Source organism: Neopsephotus bourkii, unplaced genomic scaffold, assembly GCF_033783945.1.
Source record: "Neopsephotus bourkii isolate Nb327-2 ecotype Australia unplaced genomic scaffold, CSIRO-AGI_Nbou_v1 NB_54, whole genome shotgun sequence".
In the NCBI taxonomy this organism is placed as follows: Eukaryota; Metazoa; Chordata; class Aves; order Psittaciformes; family Psittacidae; genus Neopsephotus; species Neopsephotus bourkii.
In genome coordinates, this window is record NW_026900571.1 from 878035 (window position 1) to 893556 (window position 15522).

The following is a 15522-nucleotide window of genomic DNA, read 5'->3' on the forward strand; positions in this document are numbered from 1 at the left end:
TTTACGTAGCTTAGTGGGCTTCAACTACTAATAGGATTTCCCCCCCCCCCCCACTGCTTCATTTGAACATCAGTTCTCTTTCTGCTGCCTGAGCAGAGGTATGTTTCTGCTGAAGAGCTTTGTAGACCACACTTACTCACAGTGACAGATGACTTGCAGAATGCCTCACATCTGATGTTTCATGTTGTTCAAGTAATGTGGAACATCTGAGACATCTGCAAGAAAGAAGATGAAAATGCTAATGGATGGGGCATGGAAGAGCTGCTTAATCTGTGAAGTTGGAAAGCCCTGTGTTTCAAAGGGAGGTTAAACTGTTGAAGCTGTCTTGAAGGATTTCCCTTTTCCAGGATTCTGTTTGGGGTTGGTGTTTGTTTGGAGCAGAGTAACTGCACAAGTTATAGTAAAGACCCTGTATTATATTTTTAATGCATGATATATAATGGAATGGAAATTGGAAGTCTTTAGTGAACTGGAAAATGCCTATATCTTGGCTAGCAGCTAATGAAAACAGTCTTTAAATGGAACAAGTATTTCAAAGACAGGGAGACAGTGATAGTTTTTCAGAGGTTTGGGTGCAGTACAAGTGATGTAGCTACTTCTGGCATCTCCTACCTAGTTGCAGGGCTTTCCTGTGGAAACTCTCTGAGTTCCCCTCCCCTGTGCTTCTGCCCAGCATGGCCTAACACATCCTGTCTTGCTGGGGCCAGGGCACTTTACATGTATAGTGTGCCACTGAGCATGAAGTTGTCACCTCTGCTATCCTCCTTAACTCATCCTCAGTAAACATCTCTGGCTCCGAAGTGGCTTATGAAGTGCACCAAGGGTCACTTCTGATGAGACAATACAGTAAAAGAAGTTGCTAATCCTTTGATTTGAGGCATACCTTGAAAAGAATATAAGGATTCAGGCTAAAATGTACAGCGGAGTCAAGGAAGGAGTAACTGTTGTGTGAGGAAAGGGGACCTCTCTCTATAAGGCTTATTCAGCTAATATTCTTAACTTTAACCCTATTTCATTGGCTCTTCTGCATGAGTGATGAAAGAAGATCCTAGTGTGGACAAAATGACACCTCTGTGTATTTCCATTTGTCGATAGTCTGCTGGCTTGAAGCAACTGTAATATCGGCTCACCTGTGTGTTAAATGTGTGTATGTACCATCTTCTTTGGAGAATGTTTTTTCTTCCTGTTTAAGACATGTTTAACTTGAAAAGAATGGATGTTTTTTGAAAACTAAGTATTAAAAAATGGAAATCAGTGATATTTGTGGGGTCTTCCTTAAGGGGAAAGTAGTTCCAGCCTCTGAAACTTTGGAAAAAGAATCCTCCTGGCAATTGGAAGTCTTTTAGTATTAGTCTATTTAAAAAGTTGCAAGTGAGGAAGGGAGGCAGGTCTTCAGTCTTTCTAATCTAATCTGGTGACTGAAGCCTTCCTGGGTGGTCATGTTCAGCTCTATCTTTAAATTTCAGTGTCCTCTTTCTGCTCTTCAAAGACATTTTTTTTATCTTGTTGTTTCTAATAGAAGCAGGCTTAACCTCCCCTTCAGATAGCTTCCAAATCCAAATAAGGCTTTTTTTTCTTTCCCAGTTCATGCTAATCTCACATTTGTTCTGAATAATCATTTTTAATCTGATGAGATGTTAAACACACACTGACACTATTTTGTCTTAATCTGTATTTTTCAGGTTATCTTTCATGATGTGTGTTGTATAGATCCATCTTAATTTGTGGTACTTTGAAAGAACTAGTACATTGGGTGCTCTCTGAGCTTTTCTCTTGCGCCCAGGTCACTGTCAGAATGCCTGAGCAGTGGAGCTTGTGTGAAGAAGCAGTACCTATGCCTTGATTGCTGTCTTATAAGGAAGATCATTTCACCAGCTTCCAAAGCTTCACAGTTTAGTGTATTGGTTTTGGATTGATTTATTTATGGTGATCTTGTTTACCTCTCTGTAATTTCATAAGCATTAATGTGATAATATGACTATTTTTAGTGAGCAAACCTGCTTGGGTATGTGTAAGTACATAAATGTTCCATACAGGATAAAAATGGAAGCTTTCTCTTGGGTGCCTCAACAGTTTGTTGGTTTAGGTTCCTTCATTTTCACATGTATTCATTTACTTTGTGACTTGGATGTAGTCACTTTAAAATACTTGAGTTCTGCTCTTTGTGAAAATCTGTAGCACTGAAAGGGTAGCTCTCTTTTCTTTTAAGTGCGAATGACATCTTACAAATGTTTCTGGACTACACTACTGGGGTTCCCGTAGGCCCATACGGAGCTCCACTGGAAGCATCCTCTTTTGTATCTGGTGATCTGTTTACTGATTTTATTCCCCACACCCTTAAGACAGGAGACAGTTCAATGTTTGCATGTAGAAATACCTTTATTCTCTTCTAGGGTTACAAATTTACATAGAAGATTTGCTCTGAATTAACAGTGGTATATCATGCCAAATACTGGCTATGGTATATCATACCCAGATCGTGTACATTCTGATAAGATCCTTAAGTATCTTACTTTTCCACTGGCTTGAATGTAATATAATCATTAGATTTTCCTAATAGACAAGGAAGGAATCTTCTGAGCAGGAGTAAATTTGTTTTCCTTTAATGCAAGTGCCAGTCTTTCTGTAGCTCGTGAATATTGAAGACTTCAGCCCATAGTGCCTAGTACAGCTACATTTATCATAACTGATAGATTGGTCTGTTTTCTGTTTGAACCAAATTACATAGTCCTGGCAGCAGCATTTATTATTTCTGGTTATGTTCAAACTATAAAGGGAAAATTACATTCAAGCTAAGTAAAAAGAAGGGAGAGTGATACCTGTATTTCCCAGAATTGGAGTGCTGTTGCTTTACACTGAAGGAAGTCTTGCATTTAGGATTTGAAGAGGAAGACTACTACTATTTTAAAATCTAAGGTTACGTATTTACAGAGGAATAAACTTTTAATGCTTTAGAAATTGTTTCTGTCTTTGAGCTAGATGAGAAGGGAGAAGTTCAAGAGTTATGTCCCAACATACCTGTGGGCAAACATAAATGATATCTAACTTTTTTCTAGTAATATTCTATTTCATTTATAGCTATATTAGTTTTAACTACCTATATCCTCTAAGAGTTGCTTTCTGAAGTCCCACCGTTGGCATCTCAGTGTAGAATATAATTGATGTTCAGCAACTTTATTTAAGCTATCCTTGTTTGCTGATCAAAGATGTAACTGAAGCATATGAATTATTTCTTCTATGACTAATTTTAATATTAACCTGTGACTCTTGATCTCTACTTATATATCCTTCTCTGGCACTGTGGCTTTGTTATGAGAAAGACCACACTGAACTTTGCTATAGAAGGACTATATATTACATGAGATATAAAATACATTGCTCCTCAGCTAACGTAAATCTTGTGTTACAAATATATTTTGCTGTAGCACTGGGTTATATATCATGTTTTAGTAGTATTGGTCTGTATAACAGCACACAGGGGACATACGCTTAAACTAGCAGAAACTTGAGCATGTGAATGGACTTGTGAATTTACCCACTCAGTTTTGGTTTTGCACTAAGTTGGGTATTTTTTTTCTACGTTTGCTAAATAAAACGAAGACACAAACTTTCTGTGACCATGTTCCAAAACCTTCTGTCCGTTTTGCAAGGGAAGAACTAAAATAGTGGATGAATGCTGTGTAAATCAAGACCAAAGCTACATTTAGTCTAGATGTCTGGGAGACTTTAATTGGCATTGGAACAGTTGGTGCTGTGTACTGTGCACTCAGTAAGCCTGCTTTTTTTTTTTTAAGTTATAGAAGCTCTGGAGCAGAGTCCCAGTGAAAACCCAATAGTGATAGTTTCCCGCAAGTCAGTAACATTTTAAACATACCTTCCTTGTATAGAATTTTAAGCAGAAGGAAGGTCAAGCTTAGTAAGGGAAGCAGGATAAACTGGTGCTGTATGCACTCTGGGGATTAGAATGAAAGATATCTTAGACAGTAGATTCTTTCCCTGGCCTTTTGACTTTAATATCATGTCATTTTGTGTGTTTTATTTTTGTTTTTGTTTTTTTAAAGTTGACCATTCAGCGATGAGGAAATTCTACAGATGTGTGCTTTAGTCTTGGAGGAAATTCTAACAGAAATGGTAACAATGGCTGTGAAAATAACCATCAACTAAATAACCAGAATGTTTGTTCAGGACATATATGTTGAACCATTTTTGTTCTTAATTAATTCTGGAGATGTATGTGTCTGCTTGATCCCTGGCTGTAACTTAACTGCCTGTGTTCTGGCTTTTCTATAGGCAAACCTACATTAACAGTTGGCAACTCTGTTCTTTGTATTTCTGTTAAGCACTTAAAAAGCTTTCAGTAAAGATTTTCAGCTCCCAATTCCTTGAAGTTCCAGTTTGGCAGCAGTGTTGCTATTGCTGGTCTGACTTACTGGTAGCTGTCCCACAGCTTTGTTTTCTGAATGTTGGGTTTCTTTTAAATGTCCTTTACACAGAAATATCACCATAGTGCTTGTCATCACTCACTTTGATCCTTTCGTAAGGGGAAGAAAATCTGCCCACTTTGGTTGTTTTGGGACTGTGTAATGACGTCTTCTCTCGTTGTTCCTACTTGCCTGGAATGGCTGTGATTCAGAGTATGTACTACTCCGGGATTTGCTTTGAAATGCAAGTTCTTATTTGAAGAAAACCTGTCAGTGGAAGAAATTCATAGGTTTGGAAGGTCTGGTGTGATGCGTCAGTGCTTGGAACAAGAGAGGTTAGCGACAGGAAGCCCAGATCCTTATCCTGGCTGAGGATTGCAGGAGCTGTGGGGCAGACAATATCTTGATCTTCTCAGGAACTCCTGATGAGTTCAGGAAAGCATTTTATTCTTGCATGTGGTTTCAAGATAAGAACAGTTATAACCTAGCACATAAACAGTAAAAGTTTGGGTTTTTTTTTTTTATTAAATGGATAATAACTGCATTCAGTCAGTGAACATAAGTTGTATTTTGTGTTCAGCTTTTGATGGATGTATTTTTCCAGGTATTTTATTTCTACTTACATTTCACTTCTACTAATGCTAAAGAAAATGAAGCCAAGCTCTTAAACAGAAAAACAAAGCACCCCAGAAATCCCCAGCCTTCCAGAGAAAAATCCCACAACTTGCTCAGGGAAAAACCCAGCCCACCCATACAGAGCAAATTACAGCTGAAGTGATTGAAAGGAAATCAGATTTGTTGTTTGTTTTTTTTTTTTTTTGGGGGTGTTGTTTTGAGAAAAGCGTGGGGACAACCAAAGCTATCTGCATGTTTACATTAAAAGAACAAGAGTAACATAAAACTATAGAAATATTAAATGGCTTAGGTTTAAAGTAGCTGCTGTTTTACATAAAAGAAGCTGCTTACACTGATACAGATACGGTTTATTGCAAAGTTACAAATTGCTTACTCCCTGCTTATACTTGTCCTTAGGCTTTTACTCTGAGATTACGTTGACTGAAACGGACCAAGGAAACCAATAATGCGGAGTGGCTTGGGAATTAACTGTGAAGTGTGATGTGATTTTAAATTGTATGAAGGATAGCCTTTTATCCTAAACAGCTTTTAAAGTTCTGAGACTTCCTGACATGCAAAGTTAATTTAAATATGTCAGGTCCTTGCAGGTGGTTGGTACAGACTGCCAAAAGGTGAGATGACTCCACAATATGGCACTGTTTTCTCCCTATGTGTACATGTCTATGCTACATTGTCTGTTCAGGTTTTGTATTTAATGAACAAAAAGGTATATATGGGACCATGTTATAATTAAATAATAAAAGGAAAAAAGCTTGTCGTTTAAAGGTGCGCAGTGTATACAAAGACATGGTATTCCTTACCTCTACAGTCTTGTGTATGAAATTATGGTAGCATCTCGCTGATTAGCTAATACATGTAATACAGCTGTCTGGTACCTCTCAGGACTTTAGTGCAGGTGTGTTAATTTATACTTGGACATAGACTGCAAGTTCAGTTTCTAGCTCTACTGCTCGTTTGGCTTTCTGTTGTACATCTCTTGTCTGCTTTTTTTTGGGGGGGGGAGGGAAGAGCAGGTTGTTTCACTGGGATAAGACAAATTGTTACAGATTAGGCTTCTATTCTGAGATTCAAGAAGGAAAAACTTCCTGTACTTGTGTTTTTGGGTAGTGTCATAGTTGCTCTATTTCCTTAGCAGATTCACCCCCACTTGAAACTGAGGTTTAAATTAGCAAGTCAGAGAAAGTAGTAATGATGCTTATTTGGTGCATCCTGACGCTGTATTCAGTATGGGATCAAAGTTGTGTATTAAACCCTTGAGCTCAGGGAATGTTAACACAGAATCACAGAATACCAGGTTGGAAGGGATCGCTAGGATCATCTGGTCCAACCTGTCTTGGCAGAAGCAGGGTCCAGGTTAGATGTCCCAGCACCCTGTCCAGCTGCATCTTAAAAAAAATATAAATGAGGTAGAAACAGTTTTGCCTAACCTGGACCACTCACTCGGTCAAGGACGGAACTCTCACCCTTCCCGTACAGAAGCACTTAGGTTGGAAAAGACTTTTAAGATCATTAAGCCCAACTGTTAATCTAGAACAGCCATGTCTACCAATAAACCATGTGCATGACTAGTTCTAAATACCTCCAGGGATGGTGACTCAGCCCCTTCCCTGGGCTTGACACTCCCATCAGATACTTAGTGAGAGCGGGCTTAATTTTTCACCCAATAGCAGAAAAAAAGATGCCAAGAAAGATAAGGGTCTCTTTTCTCCTAGTGATATGTGGCATAATTCCAATTAATTTTAAAGGGGGGGGGGCAATGGAGACTACTTGAATTGCTTTGCGCTAAAGAGCTCTTCCTTCTTCAACTCAAGGCCATTGTGCTTCCTGCTACCACCTATGTGGGGACGCTTAAGAGACAGAATCCCTCTGCTGGGTCTCTGCTGTTGAAGCTGGTTTGGCAGCAGCTCCAGTGCCAGTGTCCGGCAGCAGGATCAGTCCTGCAGTTTGGGTTCTTCTGGCTTCTTTTGCCTGGGCCACGTTGCTGAGGAGCTGGGGCCAAGCGAGGTGCTGTGTGCCTCCGGCAGACAGCCGTGCCGTGCCGCGCCGCGCCGCAGGGGAGAGGACTGCAGCGCTCCGCGCTTCCACCGGGAGGCGCTGCGGCAGCGCCCTGCTGGGCGGGCCCCCCCCGGGAACCTGTGCCTTCCCCTGGGGGCGTGTTTCCTGACCTCGCCGTGATCCCTGCTGGTGCCAAGTCCTGCGGTGTGGGTTCCTGTTAGTGAGGGATGTGGAGCTCGAACCCTGTCTTCTTGCACTTTCAGGAATCACTAGCTGTGGAACTGGGGTGGGGGAAGCCTGAGTGACCTCAGGTGTGCAACCAGAGTTACCCTCTGGGTAAATGGAAGTGGAATACACACGGAAAGACTTGAAACGACGTACTGTAATAGAAATAATAACTCTGTACAAGCTTGAGGCTTCCATTCTTTTTTATTTAGAGGTTCCAGAATAAGAAATTGTTAAAGCTCAACAAATGAGGCTTTTTGTGGCCTCTCTTGGTTTCTTTTGTTTAAATGTGAGTATGACAATGAAGACTTGTAATGTTTTCCCCGGACAGTTTATCTGTAGAGCTTGCTCAGATTGTAGGAAGAAACCCCACAGATCTACATTGTGCTGGTTAGGGTAGACAGTGAGAGCAAGTGTGAGAGAGGCAGAAATGTAAGTTCTGTATCTTGGCTTCATTCTTTATAAAATGCTGCTTTCATAGAATGTAATGAAGTATGGAAGTCCTGGAGTTAATCACCATCCAACCATCACATACATAAAAATACATACATATATATAAACCCATATATATGTGTATCGTGTGTGTATATATCCTCAACTGTCTTCTGCAGAAAACTCTTTCATGTCCTTAAGAGTCAAACAAAAACCATCCCAAAGAAAAAAAAAAACAACAATGAAAAGCTTTTGGATACATCTGTGTTAGGCGAGATTTTCAGTTGGTCAAGTTTAAACTTGAAATATGATCATGTATATGTATGGTGGGGGGGTATTCCTTGTTTTGTTTCTGAATTCTATTTCTTGAAAGGCTTTTGTGTTTTCTTGTTTTAAAAAAAGTATAGTTTCAACCCTTCGTTTTTGTATTTATGGCCAGTTCACCTATTGCTGCATGTTGTGTGGAAACTCACACCTTATGCATTTATCCAAACTGATGCACTAGGGACTTGCACTTCATCTGTCATCTCCCCCTTGTGTCCATATGCGTAAGAAAACCTCCATGGCGTGGTTAAGAGCACTCTGGTGTCTAGTTCGAGCCTTTCAGAAGATGTTTAAGTCTGGCACAACTGAAAATACCTGGTTATTCCCTTCTTTGCAGACTTCAGTTTGGCAGGTGGATGCTTGGAAGCATTCTCAGTCTCTCAGAAGTGTCTGAATTTCTCTTTGGCTTCCAGATGTTAGAAACTGCAAAGTAGGGTTGTGGCAAGATGTCAAAGGCAAAAAAAAAAAAAGCCTATAGAAAATAATACAGTTATGAATAAATGATAGCTTGAGCTTGTAATGACTCAGGATCTTTTATAAGCTCAAATTACCTTTGTGGTATCCTACTGTTTGTTCTGAAAACACATGCAGTGCCTTTCTGAAAATGTATTCTGTGTAAATTTTTGTACTGCTGGAAAAAATACTATGATTGAAATCATTATAGGGGCTTTTTTTTGTTTGCCTCCCAAATCTTCCACTGCAGGAAATTATATTTTAACAATGTGTCTTGCATGGTGAGGTCAGAATTTGGTATTCATTTACAAGGGAAATACAGGCTAACTTCAGTATTTGGGGATTTTAATGCAGATTTGAATACAAAAAATACCATGTTTTCAGTCTGTATAGAACTTGAAAAATGTCTTAGGTGTCAACTTTAAGGAACTTGTACCAAGTTTGATAACTGTGTTGACTGCATTCAGAAGTGTCTAGGACACTGAGCTGCTTTCATAAAAGCAGCAGAAGCATGCAGACTACCACTTAGATGTTCAGAGTATTAGTTGATCTTTGAGTGTATAGTCTTTGGTGGCTGACAAGGTGAGAATATCACCCAGTATCGTGTCTGTGGATCTACACTCTGAGTCTAGTAAATAACATAAAACTTTCGATCATACACTGATGCCTATTCCCAAAAGTGGGAAGCATTAAGGTAAGGAACACTTTTCTATACAAATGTATACCCCCCCCCCCCTTGAGCTTTCTGCTCCAAATTCAGGGTATCTTTCGTAATGGCCTCTTTAAGCTAAATAAAGAACAACATTTAAACTTTACCCAAATGAAAACAAACCAGGCGCACATGGAGGAGTAGCCCTAGGGATAAAGTGGACATTTGGACAAAATGAAGCAGGTTATTTCTGTACTTGGTGTTTTCTGGAAGGTGGTTTGAGTATTTTAAGTGGTAAATATAGCGTCAGAGTCTGTGCAGAACATAACTTAATATTTAATAAATGTTAGTATCTTCATAGCTACTAGGTAAACCCATATGAAATGCAAATGTTTTAAATTGTGGTGCTGTTAGACACTGTTTATAAAGCTGGTGCATAGACTTTCTGAATGATAAGTGCTATCTTTCAAATGCAGATGAACACTCTGTGCACTTAATGAAAATTAAGAGCTGTTGAACTCTGTCAGATAGGAATTTGGAAATACATTGTGCATTTTAGTAGTGCTTGAAATGGTCGCAGTGCTAAATACGGCTCTTCTGAGAGCACAGAGTTTAGCGTGCATTAGTTAATATATAGGCTTGTTGTTGTTTGGTTTTCTTATCAGCCCGTACAGTTAGACGCCTTTAAAATCTGCCTTGGAGCAGCTGGCAGCTGACGTGCTGGTGCTGGCACCACCCAGGTTCAGTATGACATCACTAGGAGAAGTCTACCTCTGTGCTCAAGGAAGTTGATGTGGGAGCCATGCTCCGTAACGGGAGCTAAACTGCGGGATTCAGTGAGAGCAGAGAGCGCAGAGGCATGTGAAAATGGAGTTTCTGAAAAAAATCGTTCCCACTGTTGCTTCTGGAGAGGTAGATCTGGACGTTGGGAGTCCTGCCCGTGAAACCTCCCCAAGGCTACTGAAGATGAGACGTGTCAGGCTGTTTGCATTAGGGCAGACAATAGATGAAGATGAGGAGACACATGTTTTACATCCCGGTTACAGTATGTATCCATGTTACCCACCTGGGAAAAACAATTACTAAGCTTTTTCTTCTGATTATGATTATTTTTCTAAATTGACAAATTTGGTTATAAAAGGCCTTTTTTATCAGAGTCGCTACAATAATAGTGCCTTAAGTTTTAGAACTATGTTGTCACTGGCACACTATCATGGCTTAGTGACCTATTCGAGAGCAATTTTACAGGATTTCTAGTGTGCTCCTTGTCTGCCTGCTTGACTTCTCCCTCACCCCACTCCCTTTCGGGGATAAGTATCCTTGTAAGTATTTAAATTGTAATGTAGCTATGATTAGGTGCTAAGGGTTGTCTAGACAGACTTGTGCTGCACAGAGTTCTGACTGAAATGCAGGGTTCAAGTTTTGTGCCATCTTTTCTCTCCCTGATTTAAATCCTCTGAGTTTTCAAAGTCTTTCCTTATGGAGTTCTTTCATTTCAAAGATGTTTGTGCTTTCCTTTTTTAGTGTTTTGAAGTTTGCAGGGGGTTTTATAAACACAATGTGCAAGTTAAAGAAGTAAAAATATGGACATCATATAGGGAATTTTTAACTTAAGAACATGGATGAGCATGCTTGTATGAAGATGCAGATATATATTTACTACCTGTTGGTGTCTAAATATTACAGTATATTTTTCTGATAAAGAGAAGTATAGTTATATTTGTTTTTCAGGTATTTCAACTGAGTGGCAGTGGAAAAAATCCAATTTTACTTGTGTTTTTTTTCCTCCTTTGCCTTCAGCTAAAATAGTAAGGTCTTGAACCCTTCTGGTCTTGGAACCTGATGGTTATCAGATGCACAGTTTTTACCCTTCGCTCTGTGGTGGCTATTTTCAGGAATTAGCGTGGCCTTGAAGAAATTTTCTTCCTTATGTGTCTTAACTGCAAAGATGGGAGATGGTGACGTCCATCTGGTTGTTGGGTGGTAGACTTGGAGCTTAAAACAGGGAATTAAGTTTGTGATGGGAGAAAGGGGTCTCCCTGGAAAAGACTTCTCTTGGCCTTTCTGACTGTAATGTAAACCACTTATTTTAATGTGTTAGCTTGAGTAACATTGGCAGCTGTGGAAGGCAGGGACAGTTCTGTTTTGTTAAACAAGTTGTTCTGTGTGTAATGAATTAGAACAAGTTACTGTTGTAATCCAGTGCACTATTGAAGACTTTACAGAGTGTAGAGTCTGTTAAGACTGTTAACTGCCTGCATGCTTGAAAACTCTGACCAGAAGCTTGCAGTGTCTGACAGGGTGATGTTCTTTTAGTCAGGTTCATGTCCTCATTTAGCTTTGAATGCAGTAGAGCCCTGAAGTTCATAGTTGATGTCACTGTGGTGTGCACAGCCTACATGTCTCCATAACCATACCTCATGCTCCGTTCTGCTTTTATGCTATGTTGTGGTTTCTTTATAGCTCTTGCTTTTTTAAATATTATTTTCTTTAGAATGTTGTAATTTCAGAGTAGAATTGTCTTCGTGCCAGGTTAAAAGAATACCATAGGCTGAAGTCTGTAGACAACAGATGCCTTCATCTAACCTTGTTCATTGTTTTCTCAACAGTTTGAGCAAATCATAGAATCATAGAATAGTTAGGGTTGGAAAGAACCTTAAGATCATCAAGTTCGAACCCCCCTGCCGTGGGCAGGGACACCTCACTCTAAACCATATCACCCAAGGCTCTGTCCAGCCTGGCCCTGAGTGCTGCCAGGGATGGAGCATTCACAACCTCCTTGGGCAACCTATTCCAGTGCTTCACCACCCTAACAGGAAAGAATTTCTTCCTTATATCCAATCTAAACTTCCCCTGTTTAAGTTTTAACCTATTACCTCTTGTCCTATCACTACAGTCCCTAATGAAGAGTCCCTCCCCAGCATCCCTATAGGTCCCCTTCAGATACTGGAAGGCTGCTATGAGGTCTCCACACAGCCTTCTCTTCTCCAGGCTGAACAGCCCCAGCTTTCTCAGCCTGTCTTCATACGGGAGGTGCTCCAGTCCCCTGATCATTCTCATGGCCCTCCTCTGGACTTGTTCCAGCAGATCCGTGTCCTTTTTACGTTGAGGACACCAGAACTGCACACAATACTCCAAGTGAGGTCTCACGAGAGCAGAATAAAGGGGCAGGATCACCTCCTTCGACCTGCTGGTCACACTCCTTTTGATGCAGCCCAGGATACAGTTGGCTTTCTGGGCTGCAAGCGCACACTGCCGGCTCATGCACCAGTCCTACTCTTGAAAATGAATTCTCCTTTCTTGCTCATTAAATATTTGACAAGTGGTGATTATTAGGAGTGATTTTGTGGAAATGGGTAGTGCCTGACTAATATCACTTAATAGTGGGATGTCGTCATTTGCGAAATGCAGACTTATCGTCTGCTCTGGGATCATGCTTTTACAACAGCAGATAGTAGCTGAATCCTCTTTAAATTATCTGCTTATTTCTATTTTTGTATCTTGGTAATGGAATGAGCTGCTTGGCTGGAATAGAGCAAAAGGACTGTTGTGTTTACCAGCTGGGTATGCTGTAGAAGGCAGGTGCAAGCAAAACAGGTAATAAAACAATAGAATGATCTGGGGGGGGTGAGGTGTTAGGGGGGATGTGAGTAAATATTTACTTGTTTAATGTCAGCAGATGTGGTGTTAATGCACCACCAAACTTAATATAATGAAGCTGTTCAGGAACTCAGTAGGTTCTCAAAGTTGAGGTGGCTTGTCCTTGTAGTCAGTGTGAAAGTGGGAGGTTTTGTTGTATTTCTTTTTTCCCTTCTTCCTTTCTGTTCCTTATTATTGCTGTTCAGGAACATTTTTGTTACTGAGAATTTAGTTGAAATACAGAGTAGGACAACTATTTTAAAGTATAAAAGGTTACAAGGTCTCAGACCAAGTAAACACCCCCCCTCCGCCCCTATTTCTGGCATCCAAAGCATAAAAGTATTATTTTGATAATACTACTTGGGGTTGTCATGTATCTGACCTAAATATGATGTGTGGAATTCAAGTGATGAAATTTTTTCTAGGATTAAAAGGTTTATTGGTATTGCCTTTTAAAATGTTAACTTAATTGTTTTATAGCCAAAACCAAGGCCATTGAAGTGTATGCGCTGTGACACATCTTCCAAAATAAGTAGTTTCTGTCAAGATGGTTTCAAGTGTATTAGAAATCTAATATAAGAATATTAGAACTCCGGGAAAAAAAACCCCAAACATCTCATGTGCTGAAGTGTTTGCATATGGTTTTATGTATTACAACAATTAACAGATGTTAGGAAAAGAGCAAGCAATTCTTTTAAAATTTGCTGTAGCAATTAAGTTGACATGGTCTCAGTTTTAAATCTGCTGTCCCAAGAAAGCTACAATCCAAATCAAACATAGAAGGATGAGCTTGGAAGATCCAGGGAAAGTATTTTCATGTACCGAAATCCACATACAAATGTGTACATGTACAGACACATCTATAAGCTGTTTGATACTGTCCCTTCTGTTGTTTGTAGTGCTCAGGAAGGGGAGTGCTGTGCCTGCTTTGTGCAAACTGACAAGCAACAGCTGTACCTGTGGTGGGTGAAATATGCCCTTCTGTTCAGCTCTGTGTCGTAAGGCAAGGTAGTTAACACTGTGGAACACTCCTAATGGCCAACTCTGTAAGTCAGGTCTGCGATAGCTGTGCAAGAGATGTTAAATTTATCAGTGATGTGAATATTCCCAGTGCTCATGGTACCCATCTTATTTCTGCATATGGAAAATGTCTCCTTTTGCAAACATTAAACTTGCTTCTCTTCAAGTGCCTCTGCTAGGAGAGCAGAAATAAGCTGACAAAAATGTGTTCTTTGATGGTACAGAAATGGGTAACAGTGCTGTAATTGCAGGGACTGGGTCACATAAGCTGCCTATAAGCACTTGGGACCCTGTGATACTAGCAGCTCTGCAGGGCACAGTCTACTCCCGTTTTACATCTCTGACCAGCCTTTACAGCAGAGAGTGACACGGAGTCCCAGTATCTGTCTGGGATAAAAGTCAGTTCTGTACCTGAGTTCTCAGTTTCTGTTAGAAGAGACTGAAGGGGTCAGTGGACAGCTAGGCACCGTGGCTTCACCCCTGCCCCAGTCTCTGTTTGCTTCTTGCTTATGTTCAGAGACTGCTCCATAACACTGGGATCCAGAATACCGTTTACACAGAAATCTCTAACCGTCTCTGCTGTTTTCTTATCACAGCAGATAGTATTGTTTTGCTTGAGTAATGCTCCAGGAAATAGTTCTGTGTATATTTTCCATAAGAAGCAATAAGGAACCTTTCCTAAGGGCCTCTGGAACCTCCCCTTGACTTCTCTTTGCAATAGAAGGTAGGGAAAAAGGATTTTGTTTAGGTTTTTGAGCTCCATTTTACGAGCAGATCAGGCTGATCTAACAGTTTGCTGCTGGTGAAAAGGGCGATCTTGCTCCCAGCTGTGTAACTCTTCCCCATCTCCTGTCAGGCACTAGTGTAGCCTTTCCCCTAGCTGATTCATTTCATGAAGCCAGCAGAAAATGGTCTAATATCTTTATTAGTATTATTAAGAATTGGGAAGGGGAATCAGCTCACTGGGAGGGCCTTTTTGGTCAGTAGTAGGGGCAGCAATATCTTATGTCTTATCACTAAAAGTAGCAGTCACCTTCTGATACCCTCTGTTTTAAATATATTGATTTGTGGAAAACAAACTCTTGAATATTTTAAATGGAAACACAAGTGTCTCTCCAGAGTTTTATTCTGAGTGCAGTGATGATATGTTTTATTATTGCTGCTTATAAGCAGATACAGTGACCATTGGGTAAATGTTTAAGTAAGGCATTTGCTTAAGATAGTCAATAATGAACTGAAATAATGTCCAGCAGGTCTCTTTAAAAGTAATCCAGAGTGCAAAGGGAGTTTGCCTCTGACTTGTCCAATTTACCTTTAATATGGAAAATTGACTATAGTTATATATAATTGTTAAAAAGAAAATGGTATGACTTGGTTCTAGGAGATATCTCAAACATTTTTTGGCACTATATTTTTGAGTTCTGAATTTTTTTATCCTATTGTGTACTTGGCTGTATGCCTAAATGCTTTTACTGTAGTTGTCTCAGGGTTTCATCAGAAGAATAAACATGCAGGAATTTACAATGAATATACTCTTTTCCTACAGTGTTTGTGTTTTGCTGTTTGGGTTTTTTTTTTTTCCCCCAAAACTTATCTTTACCTCATCTCAAAGGTGACGAAGTAACTTAGCTTTTCATTCAAGGTGGGTGACAGCACAACTCAAAGGTACATCTAGAAGGGCTTTTTCTTCAAACTTGGCAGCAACTCTGCAGTATGGATTTCATGAGG

The 15522-nt window shown here is 40.0% G+C and overlaps 1 protein-coding gene across 6 annotated transcripts in view; it reads left to right on the plus strand.

Annotated features, from left to right (window-relative positions):
- Positions 1-15522, plus strand: part of FRYL (FRY like transcription coactivator) — a 164032-nt gene that overhangs the window by 16697 nt on the left and 131813 nt on the right. For 2 of the 6 annotated variants that reach the window (XM_061352822.1, XM_061352844.1), the window contains exon 1: positions 9830-10180. The exons of 1 other annotated variant lie outside the window; for it this stretch is intronic. In XM_061352822.1, the coding sequence (XP_061208806.1) occupies positions 10003-10180 (178 nt within the window). In that variant the 5' untranslated portion in view covers positions 9830-10002. Of the gene's footprint in view, positions 1-9827; positions 10181-15522 lie in introns of those variants that run through there. 3 more of the 6 variants (XM_061352801.1, XM_061352811.1, XM_061352836.1) reach the window with 3 other exon arrangements.